At 49.6% G+C, this 24208-nt stretch overlaps 1 protein-coding gene across 1 annotated transcript; it reads right to left on the bottom strand.

Annotated features, from left to right (window-relative positions):
• Positions 1 to 3858: 3858 nt before the first annotated feature.
• On the bottom strand, positions 3859 to 21296 carry LOC309811918 (apolipoprotein L6-like; the record flags this gene model as incomplete). The annotated part of the gene is made up of 4 exons (XM_082635294.1): positions 3859 to 3984; positions 4842 to 5667; positions 8127 to 8211; positions 21191 to 21296. The coding sequence occupies 4 exons, from the start codon at positions 21294 to 21296 to the stop codon at positions 3859 to 3861; spliced, it is 1143 nt and encodes a 380-aa protein (XP_082491420.1).
• Between the last annotated feature and the right edge of the window lie 2912 nt (positions 21297 to 24208).

The following is a 24208-nucleotide window of genomic DNA, read 5'->3' as shown; positions in this document are numbered from 1 at the left end:
GGACTCTAGAAGAGAATTTGATTTTGGTCTTTGATTCTTTTGGACTTTAAAAGATTTGATTTCTTTCTTTTTTTTTTTTTCTTTTTTCAGTACACAGGCCTCTCACTGTTGTGGCCTCTCCCGTTGTGGAGCACAGGCTCTGGACACGCAGGCCCAGTGACCATGGCTCATGGGCCCAGCCACTACGTGGCCTGTGGGATCCTCCCAGACTGGGGCACGAACCCGTGTCCCCTGCATTGGCAGGCAGACTCTCAACCACTGTGCCACCAGGGAAGCCCTGATTTCTTTTAATTTTTAAAAGGTTAGGAAGTAACGGAAGGAACCAAACTTGGGTCTGCTCACCCATGCACAGTAAAGCCAACCTACTGACACCGAGTTTGTGGTGAAGGAAAGTGCAGCTTTCATTGCAGGCACCAAGCAAGGCGTCTAGGCAGCTAGTGCTCAAAAGACCCGAACTCCCCAACTGGTTTCAGGGACAGGTTTTTAAAGACAAGGTGAGGGAGGTGGGTGGTGCGGTGTGTGATCAGCTCGTGGATATTCTTCTGATTGGTGGGTGGTGAGGTAATCAGGAGTCAACATCATCAACTATCTGGTTCTAACAGGTCTGGGGTCTGCATGATTGTGGGTAGCATGCAGTTAACTTCTCCCACCTGGTGGGGGCTTCAGTATCTGCAAAACAGCTCAAAGGCTCAGAGTATTATCTATAGCCCTTGAGGAACGAAATGTTCTTGACTTTGTTTAATGGCTAAACTATTATTATTTTGTCTTGCTTGACTGTTTTCCTTTCTTTCTACATTTTCTCACTTCTCTGATTAATTTACTCTCTGGTGCTTCGGGAAGGCTTAGGAGGCTAAAGTTTTCTACAGACAAGAGGCAGCCAGAGGACACTGGGGGGTGTAGAGGGAGTGTATCAAGGGTGTCTGGTAGCTGATTGCTCCCTCTCACCAGGGCATGTGATTGCGTGTGTCTTCCTCCTCTTACTAAACTGTAGATTACACCTCAGAGCTAATAGGTTTCTCAGAACTCCTGACTGACTGTGATGGAGGGCCTTGTACCACCTCGGGGGCACTCATGAAGAACCCCACTTAACCCAGAAGAGAGAGGAGGACAGTGGTGGGTGTAAGGTTGCCCTGAGTAACACAGGGAGTTGATGGGCTTCTCTTGGCCAGGAGGGCAAAGACTTAACTAGTGGGGAGATGAAATGAGGGGAAGGTGTTTGTTCACCAGAATCCCAGGTGATGTAGGAGAGCATGCTTCCAGGAAGTAGATCCTGATAGGGAAGCAGCTGGGTGCTGAAGGCACTTCAGGGAGGAAGAGGGCAGAGGAGCTGCTTGGGCTGTTAAGCAGGAAGTATGGGCCAGAGAGAGGGGGCAAGAGGAAAGTCTTTTTTTCCAGAAGCTTCTGCCCCTGTGGAAGAATCTGGGAACCAGAGAAGCAGGTGACAAGGGAAAGCGGAGCCTCTCCCACCCCCTCTGGTGCTGGCTCAGAGCATTAGTAAGGATTCTTCAAGTTTCTGTCAAGGGTATTTTCTCCCAGATTGCTGTGAGCCTGGTGCTGCAAATCTGCACCCAGATGGAGTCCTGGATTTTATTCAGGCTACACTTATTTTGTGGCTGAAGAAACCAAAACTCAGAAATGGGACCAGGCAAATAAGTGTCAGAGATGAGTCTTGAATTTCCATTCTGATTCCTTCTTTTCTTTTTTTCTTTGAAACTTTCCACAAAACAAAACCCCAAGCTTCATGACTACATATTTTGTGCAGGTATTATTATTTTTTATTTTTTTATTTTAAAAGAAGATTTATTTATTTATTTATTTGGCTGCATTGGATCTTCATTGCCGCACACAGGATCTTCATTGCGGCATGTGGGATCTTTCATTGCGGCGAGTGGGCTCTTTGTTGCTGCGTGCAGGCTTCTCTAGTTGTGGCATGTGGGCTCCAGAGCCCACGGGCTCAGGAGCTGCAGTGTGCAGGCTTAGTTGCCCCATGGCATGTGGGATCTTAGTTCCCTGACCAGGGATCAAACCCGCGTCCCCTCCTTTGGAAGGCAGATTCTTAACCACTGGACCACCAGGGAAGTCCCAGTGCAGGTATTATTATTGACAATGTTTATTCAGAACTTTAAGGATGTTCACACACACTAAGAGAACAATATTAAATGGGGTGAAAGCTGTTTACTTACTGTTATGCTCATGAAAATATTATAACAGCAACAAAAGCAGGAACCACACGGCCTGGGATGACTACTTAAAACCCCTAGATCACAACAGAGCTCCCATAGCCCATCCTAGAAACCAGCACCAGCAAAGGCACATGACCCAGTCCTGACCAGTCAGAGTGGGTCCCTGGACTTTTGCCCCTCCCCTTTCCATGTGGGAGTCCCCCAGCTGGCAGCAGGCACACCTGGAGGTGCTGAGGCCATGGTGCCTGAATGTGGCGGAAGCCTGTCTGAGAAATGGAAAGACAGATGCTTGATGACATCATTTTTATCCTCTGGATCCACACACACCTGAAGCCCACTCTTCCCCTAAGCTTTTTAAGTACATGAGCCAATAAACTCCTTTCTTTTTCATATGCCAGTTTGAACTGGTTTTGGCCACTTAACAAAGTGATGACTAATATATGTCTAATTAAAACGTTGTAGGTACAGTCAAGAGAATATTTTGCAATATGGAAAAGCAATGTCTATAAAAACTCTGTGAAACATGGAAGGGTAGAAAATATTGCTAAGTGAAAACAACAAAATGGAAAGTTATAGATCTGTAGGCAAATGAGGGAGTTGAGAATGCAAGAGAAAGAAAACTCAGTGAGTTACAGAAAAAAAATCTACTCTACAATGCAGCCTTGAGAGAGGGTCCCCAGCAGGCAGTAATGCCCAAAGCAAGAAAAGCACAGGAAGAAAATTCTCCACCAAAATACCAGCACCCTTGATTGGGGCATTATTTTTCCCCCTATTCTTTACTTTCCTGAATTTTAAAAAATTGTATTGAATGTCCATACACTACTTTGAAAATAGCAGCTGAAACATAGAAAAGAAAAAAATAGGTGTAAGATGGGTGAAGGGGGAAGCCAGGAGAGTTCCTACAGGTTCCCGTGTGTTGAGGAGCCCAAGAACTTCTGTTGTGGGGAGGATGGAGGGGCTCCTTGCTGATGGGAATCAGGCTGAGCAGGTTCTGGTGACATCCTTTTTTGTAGTTGTTGTTTTTTTTTTTGTTTTTTGCAGTATGCGGGCCTCTCACTGTTGTGGCCTCTCCCGTGGCGGAGCACAGGCTCCGGACGCACAGGCTCAGCGGCCATGGCTCACGGGCCCAGCCTCTCCAGGGCATGTGGGATCTTCCCAGACCAGGGCACGAACCCGTGTCCCCTGCACCGGCAGGCGGACTCTCAACCACTGCGCCACCAGGGAAGCCCCGGTGACATCCTTTTATGTGCAAACCCAGGATCTTCTCCAGCGATCACTGCCCAGGTCAGGGAGGGGGAGGACAGAGAGCCAACACAAGCTGAGTTGATACAAAAGAGAGAACACAACATACCCTTCATCCCCGGAGCCCTTCTGTCTGATGTCAGCACTTCATATAGAGCCTTGGGTCAAATAATACACGTTTCACATGGGCTGACTCTGCATGCGAGGGAGGGAGCAGGGGCGCTGAAGGAGTCCAGGAAATGAGTTACACACATGAAGGAGGGAGGGATGGGACGGGCTGACCTCCCGTAACTTACAGTGTGACACTCACCGCTGACAGTGCCCTCAAGACCCTCGTAGGCCTGTCAGCTGCTGAGTCTCCAGGCATTGCCTCTGCCAACCTTGCCCCACCACCGCCGTGGTCCCCTTTTCTTCCACTCAGAGACCCCTGGGCTCAATTGCCTTCATCCTCTCCTGTCCCCTGGGATCCTGCTTTCCCACGCCTGGCTGGTGGCAGAGGTACAGTCCCCATGGTTCCTTCCGAAGAGGAGCTCACAGGCTTTTTTTCTTGGGAGAGTTTCTGGAAAACACACACACACACACCAATCAAAGGAAAGCTACAGAAGGCTCCCATGCAGCATGGCGTGGAGATCCAGGCCCGGGCTCAGAAGTCAGGCTCCCGGGCTGTCATCCTGACTCTCCCTCCACGTAGTTGCAAGCATTTGGCAAGTTACATAAGCTCGCTTATGAACACCACAGTCTGGGGGGTTAAACGGCAAAAATGTATTTTCTCATAGTTCTGGAGGGCTGCAGGCCTCAGATCCAGGTGCTGGCCAATTGAGTTCCTGGTGAGGACTCTCCCTGGCTGGCAGACGGCTGCCTTCTTACTTTGTCCTCACAGGGCCTTTCCTCTGTGCCGGTGCAGGCCGAGAAAGAGAGAGCCCTCTGTGTTTCCTCCTCCTCTTATAAGGACACAAGTCCCCTAGGATTATGGCCCCACCCCTACAAACTCATTCAACCCAAATCACTTCCCAAAACCCCCATCTCCAAAAAGTCACCTTGGGGCTTAGGGCTTCTACATATAAATGTTACGGGGACACGTTTCAGTCCATAACACTCCCTGTGGCTCAGTGTCCTCTTCTGTACAACTGGGAAGACCCTCTTCCCAGCACATGGACCTCAAGGAGCATCGAGGGAGAAACAGAAGGCATGACAAGGTCTCTCCAGGACTGGTGCCGCTACCTCCAAGATGAACATGATACCGTTTGGAACTTCAGGGCCACCAGACACCCCATGTCCTTGGGAACATCCATGCAATCTCCACACACACACACACTGGCTTCCTCATCACCCTTCCCATAAACCCTGGTGCCCATAAGCCCCAGTTAAAGCTTCCCCCTCCTCCAGCACCACCCACAAGGGAAACCAAAGCCTCACCTTCTGCTGCAGGCTCTCATAGCACTGGGTGAATTCTGTCAGCTTCCTTTCCAGCTCCCGAACCTGCGCCCTTAGCTCTTCCGCAAGCTCTGATTTTGCTCCCTCCTTCAGCTGTTTCCAGTCCTTCAGGAGGGAGGCCAAGCCCACGCTGAGGGAGAAGCCAGCCATTGCAGTACCCAGCAAGCGAGCGTTTGTTTTCATCACCAGGGTGGTACCTTCAAAAGCTCTTTGCACCTGCCTGCTCCTTCGGGCTGAGACTTGGCCAGTGGTCAGGAGACTCTTGGCAGCAGTGGCCAGGCGCGGGTGGGCCCTGACTATCTGAAAGGCACGGATGCTCCTCTGGATATCCTTGATGGTGCTTTCACAATTCTGGACCACCTTTCCGGCAGCCACGACATAGACTGCCCCAGCTCTCATGACCTCTTGGCCACGGGTGGGCATTAGGCTACCGACATAAGCTTGAGCTTCTTGACTGTGAAAGTGTTCCAAAACGTTGGTCAAGATGCTGGTGACCTCCCCTGCTTTCCCCAAAACTGTACCAGCAGCGAAGAGTACCAGGCTTCCTCCTGCTACTGCCGGGGCGAGGACCAATCCCAGGATGCTCATGGCTCCTGAGACCACAGCGATGGAATTGGCCACCATGCTGGTCTTGGTGAGGGTTCTGTGGGTTGTGCTGACGTGGTCTGCAAGGGCATGGAGCTTTCTGATGCCCACTTCCAGCTCCTCTTTCAAGTTGGGAAACTCTTCCAAAAATATTCTTTCTTCAGCTGACAGGTCACTATCTTGCCACTTCACATCTTCATATGGAAGAATGTCATCTTCGTCCCTGTGGATGAGTGAAATAAAGATTTTCAGTCTCCCAGATGGGAAAACCAAATTCGTAGTCAAGCCCATGTGGTTTCTGGATATTCTTGCCCCTCCAGACTTTAAATCCTCCCTGCATCTTCCTAGCATCTCTGTTACCTCTAACTCAACTGTGAAAAGTCCCAGAGCATTGCTGGGAGCTGCTGGTTCCCTGAAGAGAGCACATAAGAGGAGGATCTGGAGGGAAATGGGAGAAACGTAGCCCTGGCCAAGAGATGGAAGAGGTGGATTAGTGCTGAGGGACTTTTTCAACCTTATTCAAAGAGGCTATGGAAACTGTCAGGAGGAGGGGCAGTGGGAAATGCTAAGATCCAAGTCAAGATAAGGAACCTGGGACTAATGGTCAGGAGGGAGAGGTCTGGGAAAAGTAGGAGGAAGCAGAGCCCAGCTGTTGGGCCGGAGGTTGGAAGTCCTGTACGTGTAGAGGTGAGTGAGGCGGAAGAGGCGCCATATTGTATAATGCATCCCCCACTTTGATGACCTTGGCTTTTTTTCAGCTTGTGGGATCTTAGTTCCCTGACCAGGGATCTAACCCTTGCCCCCTGCAGTGGGAGTGCAGAGTCTTAACCGTTGGAGCGCCAGGGAAGTCTCCACTTTGATGAACTTGAGTTCAGTGCTCTGTTGTGCCTCCGGAGTTGCACACTGAGAGGGCTGAGAGAAACGATTGCTAAAGTTCTGAGTGTTCTCCTTGGCACTTGGCCGGCTTTCCTTGCTCTCTCGAGCAGAACTGGTTCTTCATGGAAGAAGTCAGGGACAAAAGGACCCAGCCCCTTCCCCCATCTTCTCACAGTAGGCAGTACTGAGGGACTTTTGCCAGCCCTGCTGAGTGTGGCCTTCATGGGACAGCAGTCTCGGGGGAGGACAAAGTCCTCTCCTTCAGGAACTTTCCTCGTGCCAAGGGACCCGGGTGCATTTCCTTCAGGGCAAGCTGAGGAGGCCAGGTGATAATACAGATTCCCTGCCCACAGGAGGGTGTCAGAGCTGGAAGGAACCCTAGGGAAGATGTAAGCTTCCTATTTTACTTTTCTGTGGAGGGAACAGAAGCCCAGAACGGGGCAGGGCTCTCACCCAAAGGAAGGTGTGAGGTTGACATGCAGCTTTGAATGGGGACGCAGAGCTCTAGCCCGTCAGTACGTTCAGTTCTTCCTCTCATCAGACAGTTGATGTGAGGAATTCCTCACTGAGGTATATATACACATGCCTTTTAATCTCTTTCCACACACACACACACACACACACACACACACACACACACAGAGTTCCTCAATGGAAAAGGTTAGAAACCAAATATACTACCAAGGAAGCCTTTAGTGTTAATGAAGTAATTAATTTAGGCCCAGTTGCCAGTTAACCAGTAGCTGTAAATCAGTTGACAGAGCAAAAAGTACCCCGGGACTTGCAGTGGGGAAGGGGCGCCTGGCAGCAGGGAGGGTAACCCTGCTGAGAGACCCCCAGCTTCACAGACGCCACCATGCAGCCCACCCTGATCTCTCTGCTTCCTCAGGTTTGCAGGGACGAAGAGAAACAACAGAGAGATTTGTTCCTGCAAAGATCGACAGCGTGGGGGGAAAACGGGGTGGTGGTGGTGGTGGGATGAACTGGGAGATTGGGATTGACATATATACACTAATATGTTTAAAAGAGATCACTAATAAGAACCTGCTGTAAAAAAAATAAATAAAATAAAATTCCAAAGGAAAAAAAAAGATCAACAACGCCACTTTGCATTCACTGTGAAGTTTTGTCTTTTATGTGGTTGGTAGCTAACAGGAGCTTGGCTTCGTGTGTGTGTGTGTGTGTGTGTGTGTGTGTGTGTGTGTTTTGTGGGATCTTAGTTCCCCGACCAGGGATCAAACTCAGGGCCCCAGCAGTGAGAGCACCAAGTCCTAACCACTGGATGGCCAGGGAATTCCCTTCTTGTGTTTTTAAATTAAACTAAATGCATCCCGCATTAGGCAATGATGCCTCCTGACACAGTGAAAATTGCAGTCGAGTTCTGTGACACCTAATTCCCTCAGCAGACATTTGCTGATTGTCCATATTGGGCTGGTGATGCTATATCTGCTGATGAATGGACACTTGGGCTTAAATTCATGAATGCAGTAACACTAAAGGGCCTTTTTGGTGATACATGAACCTCACAGAGGTGAGGCCCGAGGGGGAAATTTCTGGCCTCAGAGTCCTATTACCCGATGCCATGTACCCGACAAGAACCTGACTTGTGCTCCAAAATATTTAATGTAGCCGGTGGAATAATTTTTCCCCTGGGAGACATATATATATACGTAACGGAGACCAGTTGGAGGGCAGGGCATACTTTACGGCTGATGCTCTTAGAACACGTTTGTCACGTGTCACGAGGATGCCTAAACATTTCTGCAGAAGTAGCCCTTTCCCCAAGGAAAAAGCGCTCTGGGTTACCTTTGCAAACCGACACCAGTCTTGCATGCTTTCCCTGCCTGGTTGTCCAGCAGATTCTGTGGCATCAAATCCATGTTCATTTTGCCTGTGGGAGAATGAGAGCTGTCACCACAAGTCAAAGGATTTTGTGGTTGGAAACAGAAACCAAGTTTACTGCAGGGGCCACGAAACCATATGAAATTCAAGTATGGAGGGATTTTAGATGGTGCGGAATCAAGATAATAATAAGCACACAATGTACAAAATATGTGCAAACTGCTGTTTTTACATTTTATGTTGAGGTGGAGCTTATATAGGACAAATACTCAAAAGGAAGTCCTCTGCTCAATACATTCTGGCATTACACACCTGAGTCATCACCTCCCAGATCAAGATAGAGAACAGAAGATTCCCTTAACCCCCCGCCAGTCAATCCGCACCCCACCCGGGTGGGAGGTAACCACTATTCTGATTTCTATAAACATTGATTAGTTTGCCTGGTCTTGAACTTTATGTCAATTGAGTCATTTGTTTGGTTTCTTTCGCTCCACACAATATCTGTGAAATTCTTTCATGTTGTCGTGGTTTTAAAAACATTCAGTAGCTTTAAAAATGTTTACCATGGGCTTCCCTGGTGGCGCAGTGGTTAAGAATCTGCCTGCCAATGCAGGGGACACGGGTTTGAGCCCTGGTCCCGGAAGATCCCACGTGCCGCAGAGCAACTAAGCCCTTGTGCCGCAACTACTGAGCCTGAACTCTACAGCCTGCGAGCCACAACTACTGAGCCCATGTGCCACAACTACTGAAGCCGGCGTACCTAGAGCCCATGCTCCACAACAAGAGAGGCCACTGCAATGAGAAGCCTGTGCACGTCAACGAAGAGTAGCCCCTGCTCACCGCAACTAAAGAAAGCCCTGCGCAGCAACGAAGACCCAACGCAGCCAACAATAAATTAAAAAAAAAAAAAAAAAGGATTGCTATGTAGTATTTCATTATAGGAATACACTACAAAACATGCACTTGGTAAGTGGGGGAGCCCAATGTGAGTCCAGCCAGGTCTAGAATGGTAGATCTCAATCAGGGGCGTGTTTCCTCCCCGGGGGATATTGGTAATGCCTGTAGACATTCAGGGGTCAGGGTGGAGGCAGTGTTACTGGCATCTAGTGGGTAGAGGCCAGCGATGCTGCTTGACACCCTACAATGCACAGGACGGCCCCCACAGCAAAGAATGGTCCAGCCCAAAATGTCTGTGGTACTGAGGCTGAGAAACCCTGGGGGAGCCCCATTCTTTACCAGCACCCCCTAAAACTTCCCCCATTTTTCATATTAGTCTTATCGGATGAAGGGCTATAGTGACAGTGGGGAACCCTTTGGTCCCATCAGGTCCCATCCCCTCTCTACTGACCTTCTTTCAGTGGATGTCAGAGGATGTTATGTTGGGAGAGGGATGGAAATGATGGGAGAGGATTAGAGATGTTATTCTCATATGAGAGCTTTTTTTTATGAGTTTCTCTTTGCAGTTTTGGGAGACTTCAGCTCCACTGTATTCTGCCCCTTTGCCAGCAAACCAAGTCCCTCATGCACCCCATCAGCGTCAGAAAAGTCGGTTACTCTGAAACACAGCTTTGAGATAATCCCTTTATCACCAACACCCCCTACTCCCAAACTACGCTAAAAAAACCTACAACCCAAGAAACACTGCAGGTTGCAATTTTGAGACAACTCATTCAGCATCTTCTTCTACAAAGATGACAGCCCTAAACCAGTCCTGCAGAGAACGTCTAGGGAAATGCCTTGGCCCGTGCCGTCTCCTCCTTTCTGGGGTCCACTCTCTCTCTCTCTCTCTGTCTAGGATCCTGGGGTCCCCAGTCAATGGAGGGGAAGAAGCAACTTGGTTGGTCTAATCATACGCTTAACCATGCTTTTATTTAAACTTCAAATACGCCTGAAGGAGAGATTTCTATCCTGATTTATCAAGTAACAAAGCTGAACTTCAGACCCAGTCTCACATTAGGAACTGGCTGGATGGGGATGTGAACCCCTGGGGGGTTCCTGACAACAGCTCTTTTTCCCAAACCAAGTGCAAGTGGCCAACCCCTTGGGCACATTGTCCTTTAGAGACCCCAAATCAGCCCTCCTCCTGGGTCTGCTGTCCCACCTGTTCTCAGCGAAGCTCTCACTGTGGCCTCAGGTTCCGAGGGCCTTCTGTTTTCTCCTCTCCGGAGGCCTCTGGTCCAGCAGGGGTCTGTGAGCCTCTGGGCTGCAGGAGGACAAAGACGAAGTGCAGAGTCTCCAGTTGGTTCTGCTCACTAGGGGAAACGCCCGAGGCTCTGACTGCAAAACTGGGTCCAAGTTCAATGAGGCAGGCACAGAAATGCCAATGCCCAAGGCAGCTCTTTCGGGAAGACCCTGGCGCTTATTGAGAAATGGCTTGAACTTTGACATTCCTTTCTGCCTCCTTCTCTAATAGATGTGCATCTAAGTGGACAGCTGAATCCAAGCCAGGCCTGAGTCTCTCCTCTCCTGGTCCTAGCTGTGCCAAGGGCAGAACAGGGGTGGTTACGTCCTGCAGGGACTCAAGTCGAGCAGACCACCTGGAGTTCTGTCACTGTGGGCTAGTTCCTCAACTGCCCTTGGCCTCAGTTCCCCATCTGTTAAATGGGTATTTAGTAAACTAGCCCTTGTGAGGGAGAGTTATCTTGAGGAGCCCCGGAGCAAGCGAGGGAACGCCCTGCGAGGAAGCAATGCCCAACAAATGCATCAACGCTCCTGCTGATGCCGAAAACTCAGCCTCTGTGCACCGGTGCTGAATCAAACCTCAGAGACAGAGTTTTGGGTGAAGAAGAAAAGAATAACTTTATTGTTTTGCCAGGCAAAGGGGGACACATGCCCCTCAAAACTGTGTGTCCCAACCCGGGAGGATTTGGTGAGGAGTTTTAGAGCAGTGGTTCAAGGGCAGGGCTGCTGATAAGGATCAGGGTGTGCGCATGCGCAGGGCCTTTGCGCATATGCCGGGCCTTCACTCCTTTAATCTGGCCTCAGGTGGTCTGCTGATGAGCTTCCAGGTTATCAAACTGTGATCTCTGGAATGAAGAGAACATCTTCTATTTGTTGGGGGTTTTAGTTCTATACAAGAGCTCAAAGATATTGTTATAGGTATCCGTTGAGGACCCTGCCCCAAGGCTGCACTATTGTGTCTTGGCTGCTCCTTCCTTGTCTCTGCGTCCCCTCCCTTCCCTGATTAGCAGCTGTTTGAATCTGCCCTTTGGGACTCAGGGAAGGTCACAGAGGCTAAGTTCTATTCCCTACAAACAAGAAACAAGAAAGGCTTCCATGCCCAGGAGCCCCACAGGGTCCCGCTCAGCCTCACTGCCACGAGTGCTGTCATCTGCCCTCCAAGGTGGGTGACCTTAAAGCCTAAGACCTCTTTTCTATAACTGTGAAAGTCATAAAGGCTCTGAAAATGGAAACGTTTTTTCATAATTCATTTGGTGGTAAACCCTGACCTGCACCGGTGCAAGTGTATAGTTTTGAAGCATCCCCCTTCATTTGAATATTCAGTTTCCCTGAAGAAATATGCATAGTGTTTGACCAAGGAGGGTGTTCCGGGCTGCTCTCAGTTTATAATAACCAATGTTCTGGGCTTCCCTGGTGGCGCAGTGGTTGAGAGTCCGCCTGCCGATGCAGGGGACACGGGTTCGTGCCCCGGTCCGGGAGGATCCCACGTGCCGCGGAGCGGCTGGGCCCGTGAGCCATGGCCGCTGAGCCTGCGCGTCCGGAGCCTGTGCTCCGCAATGGGAGAGGCCACAGCAATGAGAGGCCCGCGTACCGCAATAAATAAATAAATAAATATAATATAATATAATATAATAACCAATGTTGTGGTTGGACTGGCCCCCAGGGTTCTCATGATTGCAAGACGCCCTTCAGCAATAACCATCAGAAAACTTAAAAATAAATAAGGGTTTATGACTTACAGAACCTGGAAATTACATAAAAGAAAATTTTTAAATAAATTAATTAATTAAATAAAAGGTTATTACTTACAGGACCTGGGGATGATATGACACATCTGGGCCACATGGGGGGTAGGGGAGGGGGTCAAGGTGGGGAAGGGAGGAAAGAGAGAGAGAGAAAGAGAGAGGGCAGCAGGGCCTGGGCTTCTGCTTATACTGGGATGGAGAGTGGGGACCCTAAGTGTTCCAGGGCTCACTCTTTATCGGTGAATTTAAAACATACGAGGGGAAATTTAAAGCTCAGGAACAAGTGACCCAAGTCATCAGTGATTAAAATCAACCAAGATCTCTAAAACCGAGGAGCCTCAGCAGGGGAGGTGGCTGGCTTTTTATTTAACCCTGGGGCTGGCAATGTGTTTATTCAAGATCACCATCTTTGTCATGGATGCCTCAGCAATCAAAGCTTAAGTCAGGCACTTGAATTACAAACAACACCAACAAAAACCCAGCTTTAGGGTTTACACTACAAGAGGGCTTCTGGGGATGTTACATAATATATAATATCTGGACCTTTCCTAAAATCCCCCAGATTGGAAACTCTGAAACGCAGCTGACCCCATTGATTTGAGACACAGGATTGTGGTCCTGACTCTCCCATTTCTCAGATGAGGAAACTGAGACCTCAAGAGAGTGGGTGGCTTTCCCCATGGTCACACAGCTAAGAAATGGCAACCCCAGTTCTACATCCTGTGTCTGGGGGAATAGCTTCTCATGCAGTCATGGGCTGAGATTTGTGCGTGTGTGTGGGTGTGTGTGTGTGTGTGCGCGCGCGCGCACAAGCTGGGACCAGGGGCCACGTGGTTTGTTCACATTTATATGAACAGAGGTGCTAGGCCCTCTCCCCAGCCCCCCTGAGGCCACACTTGGGGCTTTGCTTTACAGGAGGAGTGCCCACCCAGCCAGGCTTGGTCTTTGGGGTCGGGGCTGACTGCCTTCCCTGGCCCTGTGAGCAGGAGTGAGAGGCTGGAGGGCCCTGAGGTGGGACCCGTAGGGGCCTTTGCAGCCCTGGCGCCCTGGCCTCCTATACCTGGGGACGCTCTCACCAGAAAATGTCCTGGAGGTGGGATTGGCTAACCCCAGGCCACCTGGCCATCTGGGCCTCACTGCTGTTTTCCCAGGCAACAATGAGATATTGTGGCCTCTCCTCAGTGCTGGGAGCCTCAGGGACCAGCCAGCCATTGGACTGAGGGGTATTTGCTATAGAGACTCTAATGAAACCATACCCCCAAGAGATGCTGGGTGAGCAAGTCATCTGTCACTTGCAGGAGACCTGCTTCTGTGGTGAGACAAAAAGTGTGCCCTGTAACCCAGATGACCACGAAGTGGAGTTGCTTCATTTCCTAAACTCACTTAACCTTCCTCAAGGGTCCCCATCCTGCTGAAAAGAAACAAACTGGCCTCAGGGAAACTCCGTCTCTTGCATGTAAAACACACTCTTTTGGGTAAAGTTGTTACCAAACCAGGTTCGTTTGCCTGACTATGGCGAGGTTTGCAACAGAGAAAAAGAGTTTATTCACAAGGCAGCCAACCAAGGAGACAGCAAGTCTCAGATCTGCCTCCCTGGATGCGAGGGGCTCGAGATATTTACAGGATAAAGAAGCAGGATGCTCTTTATGGGGCAGGCTGATTGGAGGTGATTGGGGTTCTGTGCCCGTGTATCTGAGTCACATGCTTCTTCATGGGATGCATGTTCAAAAATGGAGGCTCACAAAGCGAGAGAGTGGCATGGACATATATACACTACCAAACGTAAGGTAGATAGCTAGTGGGAAGCAGCCGCATAGCACAGGGAGATCAGCTCGGTGCTTTGTGACCGCCTGGAGGGGTGGGATAGGGAGGGTGGGAGGGAGACGCAAGAGGGAGGAGTGATGGAGATATATGTATATGTATAGCTGATTCACTTTTTTATAAAGCAGAAACTAACACACCATTGTAAAGCAATTATACTCCAATAAAGATGTAAAAAAAAAAAAAAAAAAAAAAAGGAGGCTCTTAGCATCGTCTGAGGGTGCAGTTTTCGGCCCTCTGATGCCAGAATGTTGTTCCTTGCACACCTGCATAGGTCCAGTTTTAGGGTCGGTGGTCCCAACCATTCTTAGCTGGCTTGAACCGGACAGGGGTCGATCGAATTCAAGTTCCTGGAAAACAACTTAAACCCATCGCCCTGTTACTATAGTGACCCACAGCGAATGGCAGAGTTATCTATCTGAAGCGGGGGTTAAGGAGTCAAAAAATAATTGCAGCCAGCCTGGTCAGCGCAGGCAGGTTACAAGCGGAGGAGTTTTTAACAAGCTGTTCTTACCTGCTGTTCTTTATAACAAGGTCAAGAATTTCTGTTAGTCACCAGTTTCTTTTAACCCTGAGGGGCACAGTTTCAGGATGGTTTTTTTTTAACCCTATGGGAAATGGTTTCAGAATCAGGCATTTGTGGGTGAGTGTTTAGGCAAATTCAGGCCCCAATTTCTTATCAGCGTGTTAAAAAACAAAAATCCAACTGAGTAAATTTCAGGATCAAATTGACTTTATTCATTGATTCGTGAATTGGGCAGTATCCCTTCCAGCAAACAGAAAGGAGCTCTGCCTAGCTGTAGAAAAGCTGTAGAAAAGGAAAGGTTTTTAAAGGCAGAACAGGGTAGAAAAAGGAACTTATTAGCAAACAATGCGTTGTTTCAAGCAAGGTGACCTCCTCAGGGGAATGGAATCACCCCACCAGGCTGACCACTAGGCTGTCTGATTACCTGTTCCATTCCTGGGAGGGTTGAAGCTGCACTTAGAGTAGGTACTAAGTCTTGCTTTGCTGTTGTGGGTTTAGCGTAAGGGACTCCATTTTGGGGCTGCTGTTTCCTTTTAACCAGGGTTTTTTTTCTCTCCCCCATAAAAGTTTGCCATGCCCCAAGGTGACATCTGCCTGGGGGGGCCTGTATTGTCCAGCTGGGGTCTGGCTGGCCTGCGCAGAGGCCTCCTTTGCCTCACCCTCCCGCTGGGCCCTCACTGCCTCCTGCTGGTGAAAGGTCCCCTGGCGTCTCTCTGCGGGCTCTGAGATGCCAACCTGGCTCTGAGGAACTGCAGGGGTCCCCCTTTCCGCCACCAGCATCCAGCCCGCCCCCGCCCTCAGCCCCTCAGTCCATCTGCCAGGCCTCGCTCAGGCCCTGGGCGCTGCGGTGGGCTGGCAGGGGAGGGAAGAGGTGATTCAGCCTCTCTCTCCACCTAAGCAACCTGTCAGGAGGCCTCTCCTCCTCCTTGCTGCTCTCAGCTGCCTGCTGTGCCCTCTGGGAGGTTTTACACACTCGGCCACAGAGTTTGATGATAATGGAGAGAAGCTGCAGGTGACTTCTTGCTCTGCCCGTTTCCCTCCCAATCCTGGAAAGCTACTCCCTAAACCATGTCCACCCCTCCCAAGTCCTCCCTGAGGACTTGTCCTCTGTTCTTATTCCTAAGCGCCTTGGTTTAGCCACTGGTGAACAGCGTCGGTATTGGGGGAGGGGGGACAGTTTACAAATAAAGGGATATTTGAGGGGTATTTCAAAAATATTGTAGTTAACACTTGTCAAAGTCTTAGAGAATTTCTACTGTTAACAAACAAGCAAGCAAGCAAACAGCATTTTCACTCTTGTGACCTAAATGAGAATGATAGGATTAAACCAATCTGTTTAATCAGCTTGATTGCAGGAAGTCAGAACCTCCTTGTCACCTTCCCCTGGCCCAGGGCCTGGCCCCTAACGTTTTTGCTGAAGAATTATAGCTGATTATCAGACACCTACCTGGAGGTGTGATTTCATCAAGTCCTTTGAACTGCAAGCAATAGAGATTGATTCCCGGCCTTGCTTATTTATTTACTTATTTTAATGCTTGACTCATTCCCTTTATTTACTAAATCTTAAGGGGACACTGGGAATAATTGCTTTAGACTATTACATAATTGCTCTTTTGAAGTGAAAGCATAGTAGGGCTCATTTAAACTTAAGAATCTTTTGGAAAGACTCTGGGGCAGCTCCAGCCACACAGGTACGACTGGACCAGCAGGGCTGGGAGAGACCAGGAAGTAGGCAGCCTGGTGACTTGTCAGGAGGTTAGGGCTGATGCGCAAGGCTGCTCCCATCAGATGACTCAGCCACCTGTCCCATGACTCTCAGCCACTGTCCCTCCAGGCTACTCCAGTTTTGCATCCCTGCCAGATAATCTGATTGGCTAGCTGAGGTCACACGCCCATCCTTGTGTTTGGGGGTGTGTCTTAGTCCCTTTGGGCTGCTGTAACAAAATAACACAGACTGAGTGTCTTGTAAACAACATTTATTGCTCATAGCTCTGGAGGCTGGAAGTCTGAGGTCAGGCGGGCAGGGTGGCTGGGTTCTGGTGACAACTGACTTCTCACGGTGCCTTCACGCAGTGGAAGGGGCCAGGGAGCTCTGTGGTGTCTCCTCTATAAGGGCATTAATCCCATTCCCGAGGGCTCCATCCTCATGACCTAATCACCTCCTAAAGGTACCACCCCCTAATAACCTCACATTGGGTGCAGGATTCCAACATGTGAATTTGGGGGGCTGGACACAAACATTCAGGCCATAACAGGGTGGTGGGCGCAAAGGTGAGGTTTGCTGGGTAGCACACCCACCAGAACTACATGGGGTAGAAGAGAGGCAGTTACTCAACAGAAAGGGTGCTGATCCCAAAAAAGACCAAGAGAGGATGCTGGGTGGGCAAAAGCAACAGGTGTTCACTACATCTCATCCTTTGCTCACATTTGTGTGATTCCATTTACATGAAGTGTCTAGAAGAGGCAAATGTGTAGAGACAGAAAGTGGATTGGTGCTTGCCAGAGGCTGGGGGGAGGGAGGAATGGGGAGAGACTACTCATGGGTATGGGGTTTCTTTCGGGGGTGACAAAGCTGTTCTGGAATTAGGTAGTGTGATGATTGCACAACTCTGTGACTATGCTAAGCACCACTGACTTGTACAACTTATGAGTGAATTTGTATCAATGAAGCTGTGTTGCTTTTTTAAAGGCAAGCTCACATTTTTAGCTTCCAGTTTAACAATTACTAGGTGAACTGGGTGAACTGGTGGAAGATTTTGCGGGGGCGATGGGGGGCAGGGGAAGAGATACCAAGCTAAATTTTCTAGATGAGTAGAGCCTGAAGTCATGAAATTGTAAGCAGACAGGTCAGGGGGTCCCCGGAGAAGAGAACCAGGAATAGCTTTCTTGACATAAGAGAAGCCATTTTGGCCTAAGCCATTTTATGATGTAAGCCTGGTTGCAGTGCTTACCCTTGAACAGGTCTCAGGAATCAATGATCTTATGGGAACTGAGGGAATGCAGGGACAAAGGAAAAGCAGTCAAGAAACAATAGTTCAGCAATAAAACTGAGTCCTAGTTCCTCCTCAAGGGATATACATCATAATATATCTTTGAGGTCTGCAGGTCTGCCCAGGTGGAGGATGGAATGATGACGTTGACCCTCCTAACTTCAATCAACTAAAGTTTGGATTCTGTCGACCTTTGCCCCAATTCTATGCTGAATTCTCCTCTGCTCAAGCCCCTTCATGAATATGTGTAGACCCTTAGCTTCAAACTTTCCCAATTTTGCTGTTCAGAGGAGACAGTGCTTTGGGAAAGATCCCTGGTGTTCTCCTTACTTGCTGCAAGTAAACAACCCTTCCTTCTCCCGTCCTTTGGTTTGGTTGTGTCTATTGGCTTGACATCCACCAAAAGGTGAACCCAGTTTTCAGGTAACAGGCTCCTGCGTTGTGGTTTTTGGGAGAAATGGTATGTGGACTAGAGCTCATACAGGATCCTGCAAGGTAGCAACCTGCCCCACGCCTGCTGCAGTCACTAGGGGCTCGGGTCCTGGGGATGAGCAGAGGGAGGGCTGGGCTCCCTCTCACCACATGACACCCCCCCAACACCTCACACCTGTTAGAATAGCTATTATTTTTAAAATACAGAAAATAAGTGTTGGCTAGAATGTGGAGAAATTGGAACACTTGTGCATTGCTGATGGGAATGTAAAATGGCACAGCTGCTGTGGAAAACAATGAGTCCCCACAAAAAATTTAAAATAGAATTATTATTTGACCCATCAGTTCCACTTCTGGGAATACACCCAAAAGAATGGAAAGCAGTAACTCGGAGATATTTGTACAGCCATATTCCTAGCAGCGTTATTCACAGTAGCCAAGAGATGGAAGCAACTCAAGTATCCATGTGAAACCAAGTCCCCCTAAAACCGAGTTCCTCTGCCGAGTTTAACCTCTCCATCCAAAACATTACTCCCTTTCTTGTCCCACACCTGTTCTCCTCAAGATTGAGGAGTATCAAAGAAAAGGGGGGATTGAAACCAAACAGAACCTACATGGCCCTTCTGGGTACAAAAGCCTTTCTGTGTCCCCCATTTCTTGTTTGCAGGAAGAAGGCTTCAGCCTCCTAGACCTTCCCCGAGTGCCAAAGTGCAGATTCAAACAGTTACTAATTAGGGAAAGGAGGGATGGCAGAAACAAAGGAAAGGCTGTCAAGAAACAATGGTGCAGCGATAAAGCAGAGTCCCAGCTCCTCCTCGAGGGATTTACTTAACAATCTGATACAAATCTCTGAGTTCTTCCGCTGGACCTGGGGGTCCCACCCAGGGGGAGGATGGTGACTTCGGATCTGCACAAGCACGTAGACCCCAGACTGGAGGGAACCAGAAGGCTGATGCCTGAGATTCCTGGGGCACCATCGTGTCACCTCCCCACCCACCAATCAGAGGAAGGTCACACACCCTGCAGCCCTGCCCCGCAATTTTGCCTTTAAAAACTCTTCCCCCCAAAAACCATTGGGGAGTTTGGATTTTTGCACGTGAGCCACCCAGTTCTCCTTGCTCAGCCCTGCAGTAAACCTTTCTCAGCTGCACACTCCGACGTTTCAGTTTGTTTGACCTCATTGTGTGTCAGGCACACGAACTTGGGTTCGACAACACAGGGATAACAAAATGTAGTATATACATACATTCGAATATTATTTAACCTTTAAAAAGGAAGGGAATTCTGACACACGCTACCACATGGATGAGCCTTGGAAACATTATGCTCAGTGAAATAAGCGAGTCAAAAAAGGACAAATACTGCATGATTCCACTTAGATGAGTTCCCTATAGTAATCAAACTCAAATAGAGACAGAAGTAGAATGCTGGTTATCAGGGGCTGGTGGGGAGGCGGGAAAGGAACGTTGCTGTTGAATGGGGGACAGTTTCATTTTTGCCAAATGGAAAGGGTCCTGTGGATGGACAGTGGTGATGGTGCACAAAAATGTAGATGTACTTAATGTCTCTGTACTGTACACTGACTAATGGTGAAGATGGCAGATTTTATGTGGCTCCCAGAGGACGTGCCGCTCTTTGTTCTCCAATGTCCCATGTTAGGCCAGGGCTCAAGCTGCACACAGGGGCTCCCTCCCAGCTGCTGTTGACTGGCAGCAAACTGAATCCAGCTGGGCGGCTCAGAGCAGGGCACTTAGGCCCCAGGTTATAATAATCCCAAACCATGACTCCATGTTCGTGGCCCCGAAAGGCATCCTGGGATCCTTTGGCAGCTCCGTTGCCCCTGGCTCGGGCAGTGACAGTCATGAGGGATGGAGACCGGGCTCCGGGGACACTCTGACCCTGAAATCCTTGGACTACAGGAATCGCTCCCTTTCTCCCTGCCTACGGCGTGTAGGATAGAGCAAACGCTGCCTGAGAGCACTTTGCCAAATGTAGCAAAAGTACCATCCCTGCCCCCATAGCTTTGCCTGGAAGCCGAGCCCAATTCACAGAGGGACAGGAAAGCAGTGGTCGCAGGGGAGAGAAGGGCACTGAACTTGGCCCCGGGACCCCTGGGTTCCAGGCCCTGGCTGCCTGTCCTAATAATCCTCCAGCACCATTTCACCTACTTCCTGGCGTTCTTGGAAGGATCGAATGCGTTTATCTTGACGATGGGAGGATCGTCAACTGTTACTCTCACCATTGTCACCATTTTCATATACACGGGACTCTCCCTTCGTGGAAGATTTGAGAGACTCTTTTTTTTTTTTTAATTAATTTATTTATTTTTGTCTGTGTTTGGTCTTCATTTCTGTGCGAGGGATTTCTCTAGTTGCGGCGAGCAGGGGCCACTCTTCATTGCGGTGCGCAGGCCTCTCACTGTCGCGGCCTCTCTTGTTGCGGAGCACAGGCTCCAGACGCGCAGGCTCAGTAGTTGTGGCTCACGGGCCTAGTTGCTCCGCGGCATGTGGGATCTTCCCAGACCAGGGCTCGAACCCGTGTCCCCTGCATTGGCAGGCAGATTCTCAACCACTGCGCCATCAGGGAAGCCCCTGAGAGACTCTTGAAGGGGTTTCCCCCTCGTTCTCTGAACTCAAATTAAAAATGAAGATTCTTGTGATGGTGGGGTTGAAGGATGGGAACGGCTACGTGCAGAGCATCCTTCACACTCGGAGCCCCGTCTGGGAGCATTTCACGCAGGGTCTCATTGGATCCACACAGTCCTTCTAAGAGGCAGAGGACACAAGCCTAATTTATAGGTGCCCAGACTGAGGCCAGTGGGGTGGAGTGCCTTACCCGATGTCTGACGCCACTGCTAAGTGTTAGGGTGGATTCGTTCCATCGATGAATGAGTAAGTGAGTTGGCAAACTGAGCTCCTTGTGGAAGCCTGGCCAGGGGTAGGGGTGGGCAGGGCTGGAACGGGAGCAAAGGGCCCGCCAGGGTTGAGGTTAGTTAGTATTTACTTGGGTTGCAAGTGAAAAAACCAACTTGAACTATGTTGGCAAAAACAGGGATTTATTGGAAAGCTTTTGTTCCAGCTCGGTTGTTTTTGTACTGCAGGTCACAACCCTTTAGTGTGTCATGAAATCGATTTAGCGGGTCTCAACTAGTATTAAAAGAAAATGACATGGCATAGAATGGAAAGTATCAGAATGTATCATACATAATAAGGGCTTACATATTGTTTCATGAAAATGATATACATATAATCATAACACACACACACACGTGTGTGTGTGTGTGTGTGCATTCTGGATTGCAATGTGAACTGGGTCAGAGACAGTATGTTTTACAGCTGCTGACGTAGCTCGCGGAATCAAGGAAAATCTGCACGGTGACAGGCAGCTCCAGGAACTGCAGGCCCTGAGACCAAGAACCCATCATAGCGCCCTCGTACATTCTCGCTCTCCCTCCTTTCCCCAAACTCTGGGCTTCTCTCGGGGAACCAGCCTTATTCTGCTCCATTATAGGTGGGCTTTTTCCATAACAGGGAGGACACAGCCTCAGGCCTATTCCTATTCATGTATTTCTGGTTCCTAGATTATAGATGTAAGTGCGTTTTCTCCACCAGATCCAGGAGGAAGATTCCTTGGGAAGAGCTCTCTGGGTTAACTTGTGTCCCATGTCCTACTGGTCCCTGTGGCCAGAGGACTATGGTTCTCAAGTTCCCCAGCCCAGGTCACATTCCCTCTCCCATAGCAAAAGCAATGTGCTGTTTCCAAAAGTCCTCACCAGAGCCCTGAGGTTGAAGAGAGGAAGAAATCAGGCCCTTACAGACCGGGGAGGTGATCTTCCGGACAAGTCAACTGATGGCTGTCCTCTGCGAGGGGGTCAGAGGTCTAAGAGTGGGCTGCTGCCGATTTGGCCCACAGACCACCTGGATAGCGTTTTGCAAAGCAGCTTGTTTCCCAAGCAGCAGATCCTCCAAGGTAGGGGTGTGGGGGGGGATGGGCTCTGGGTGTCCTGTGGATCTGCAGGACCCTGGCTGAGCCGCCCACTCTACGCCAACAGAAGAATCCATTTCAGGATGTCTGCTATCATCTCCAGACTTGGGATTAGGGAAAGATGCCCACTGAGCATCTTCTCACAACCCTAGCAGAGAGTCAGTCCTTCTGGCACCAGAACTTACACTCTTGTTCGGCTGGGGTGGGTTGTCTCACCCAAAGGTCTTGATGTCTCCAAGAAACTGCTGGGGGGTGGCTCCAGGAAACGTTGCTGTGGCCAGGGATGAAAATCCAGAGGCCACCTGAGTCCGCCTGCGGATCAGTGGACCCAGTTCTGTTCCCTTGGTGCAGTGGCTGTGGAAATGTCACTTCACAGGCAAAGCTGGGCAGTTGAGCTTTAGCTGGCAGGGGATCCCCGTGACCTCATCAACACAGGGAGGGTCTTCCACACTTAGGGCGGACCCTTAGCCTTCGGGAATGAGTATGGAATGTGATGGCCTCCCGCTGGAATTGCCAGATCCCCACCCCATCTGTAAAAATAGGGAATCCCATTGCATGAGCCAGGATCCTTTTCTTGGCTATGATTCTGTGATCCTTAGAATCTAATATTCTGTGATTTCTGAGAGCCTAGGAATTGAAGAGCCTCGATTACTTTGTGTCCTTGACTTGGTTTGGGTCCAAGCCCTATTCTCTCCCCAGTCCTGCGGATTGTTTTTCAGACTGCCCTTGACCTCAAGAAGGACATCCACAGGAAATATATTTGGTCTTGCCCTCACTCTCACATGAGGCCCCCGCCTCGCCGAAGGGGAGGATGTGCTTTTACGCGGGATTGAGCTTCGGAGGAAACGAGACTGAGTTCTCCCATTTTTATGCCCATTTCTTGGTGACACCAGGGCAGGGCCTGCCTCTGTGTCATCTTTTCTCCTTGGCAATTAGTTCTTAGCACAGTGAACCTTTGTTGATCCAAAGTGACCTAAATTCCACAGCTCACGGTCCACGTGGCTCCAATCTAGTGAAATGGAGGATGTTCTCCACAGGAGCTCCAGGGAGGATGGCGGTACCCAGCAGCTAGTGGCCCGTCCTCCGTGAGCAAAGCAGGCAGGGCCGAGCACTAGACTCAGTCCTTGGGGGGAGCCTATTTTGAGGCATGAGGGCACGTTCACGGGACCTGGCGCGGGAGGAAGATGGAGCTAGGGAGAGGTCAGAGGGGACACAGAGAAAGGACTTGCTGGTGTGGAACTGTGGCTGATCAAACATAGCAAACGGGGTTGTATTTGTCAAGACAGTCTCCTCCAGGTCCCCATGACCTTGCCAGGAAGGGTGATGCCAGCATCTTTCCGTCTGTGGATCTGGATTCTCTAATGTGGCCGCAAGGAAGGAGGGTGAGGCCCGTAGCTGGGCAGCCAGGATAGGATGCCCCATACCGCTGACGTCTAAGGTTCTAGATTCTCATTCTAGATTCTAAAATGCCATAGAAAGAAGGCAAGTGTTTGGCTTGACACAGAACAACACAGACTCACATCCCATCCTGTGCAGGACACAAGGATTGCTGGCTAGGGGTTGGACGGATTTGCAGAGATCAAGAAGTCTTCTCGGAGAGAGGGAGAAGGCCCCTCGCTCTATCTTGCCATGATGGGAACTGTGACATATTGCTCATGGGGACGCAGGACCCCCAGACCCCCTGCCAGCAGCCGGGCCCCCAGATCTGGCCTGCTGACCTATGCTCAGGCTGCCATGGGGTGGTGAGCATGCATCAGAAGCAGGGGTCTATCAGCAGGATTTGTCTCCATGGCAGGCATCAGGGCCTGCTCTTAGATTATTTTATTTTATTTTTTATTTTTTGGCCATACCACGTGGCATGTGGGATCTTAGTTCCCCAATCAGGGATCGAGCCTACGTCTCCTGCATTGGAAGCGCAGAGTCTTAACCAATGGACCACCAGGGAAGACCCTTAGGTTATTTTATTAAGGCAAGAAATTAAGGTCACCATCCTGCCCAGCACTGAATGCATATGACGTCAGGCTAGGGATGATTCTCTCCACCTTTCTCTCCTGGAATTTCTTAAAACCAGAATTGGCTTAACATGACCCATGACCATTCCCTACTGGTGTGGACTTGAGTTGTGATTTGCCCAGAAAAGCAAAGCCTTGGGAAGAAGAGAGAGTCGTCTAGCAAGGAAGAGCTGAGGGCTAGAAGTCATATGAATTAGATCACAGCTGACATCTGACCGCATGTGTAGTCCGAGCGCCAATGGCACCCCAGATCACACAGGATGACGATAGCCATCTCTCCTGATCTCACTATGGGCTCTGGGATAAGGGCCTAATGTGGTTACGTTCATCCTTTTAATGACTCCGGGAGGTCAGT

The sequence above is a fragment of the Mesoplodon mirus genome (genome assembly GCF_964341445.2).
Source record: "Mesoplodon mirus genome assembly, chromosome: 11".
Classification (NCBI taxonomy): Eukaryota; Metazoa; Chordata; class Mammalia; order Artiodactyla; family Ziphiidae; genus Mesoplodon; species Mesoplodon mirus.
The sequence above is the reverse complement of the archived record's forward strand: the minus strand, read 5'-3'. Positions and strand labels throughout refer to the sequence as shown.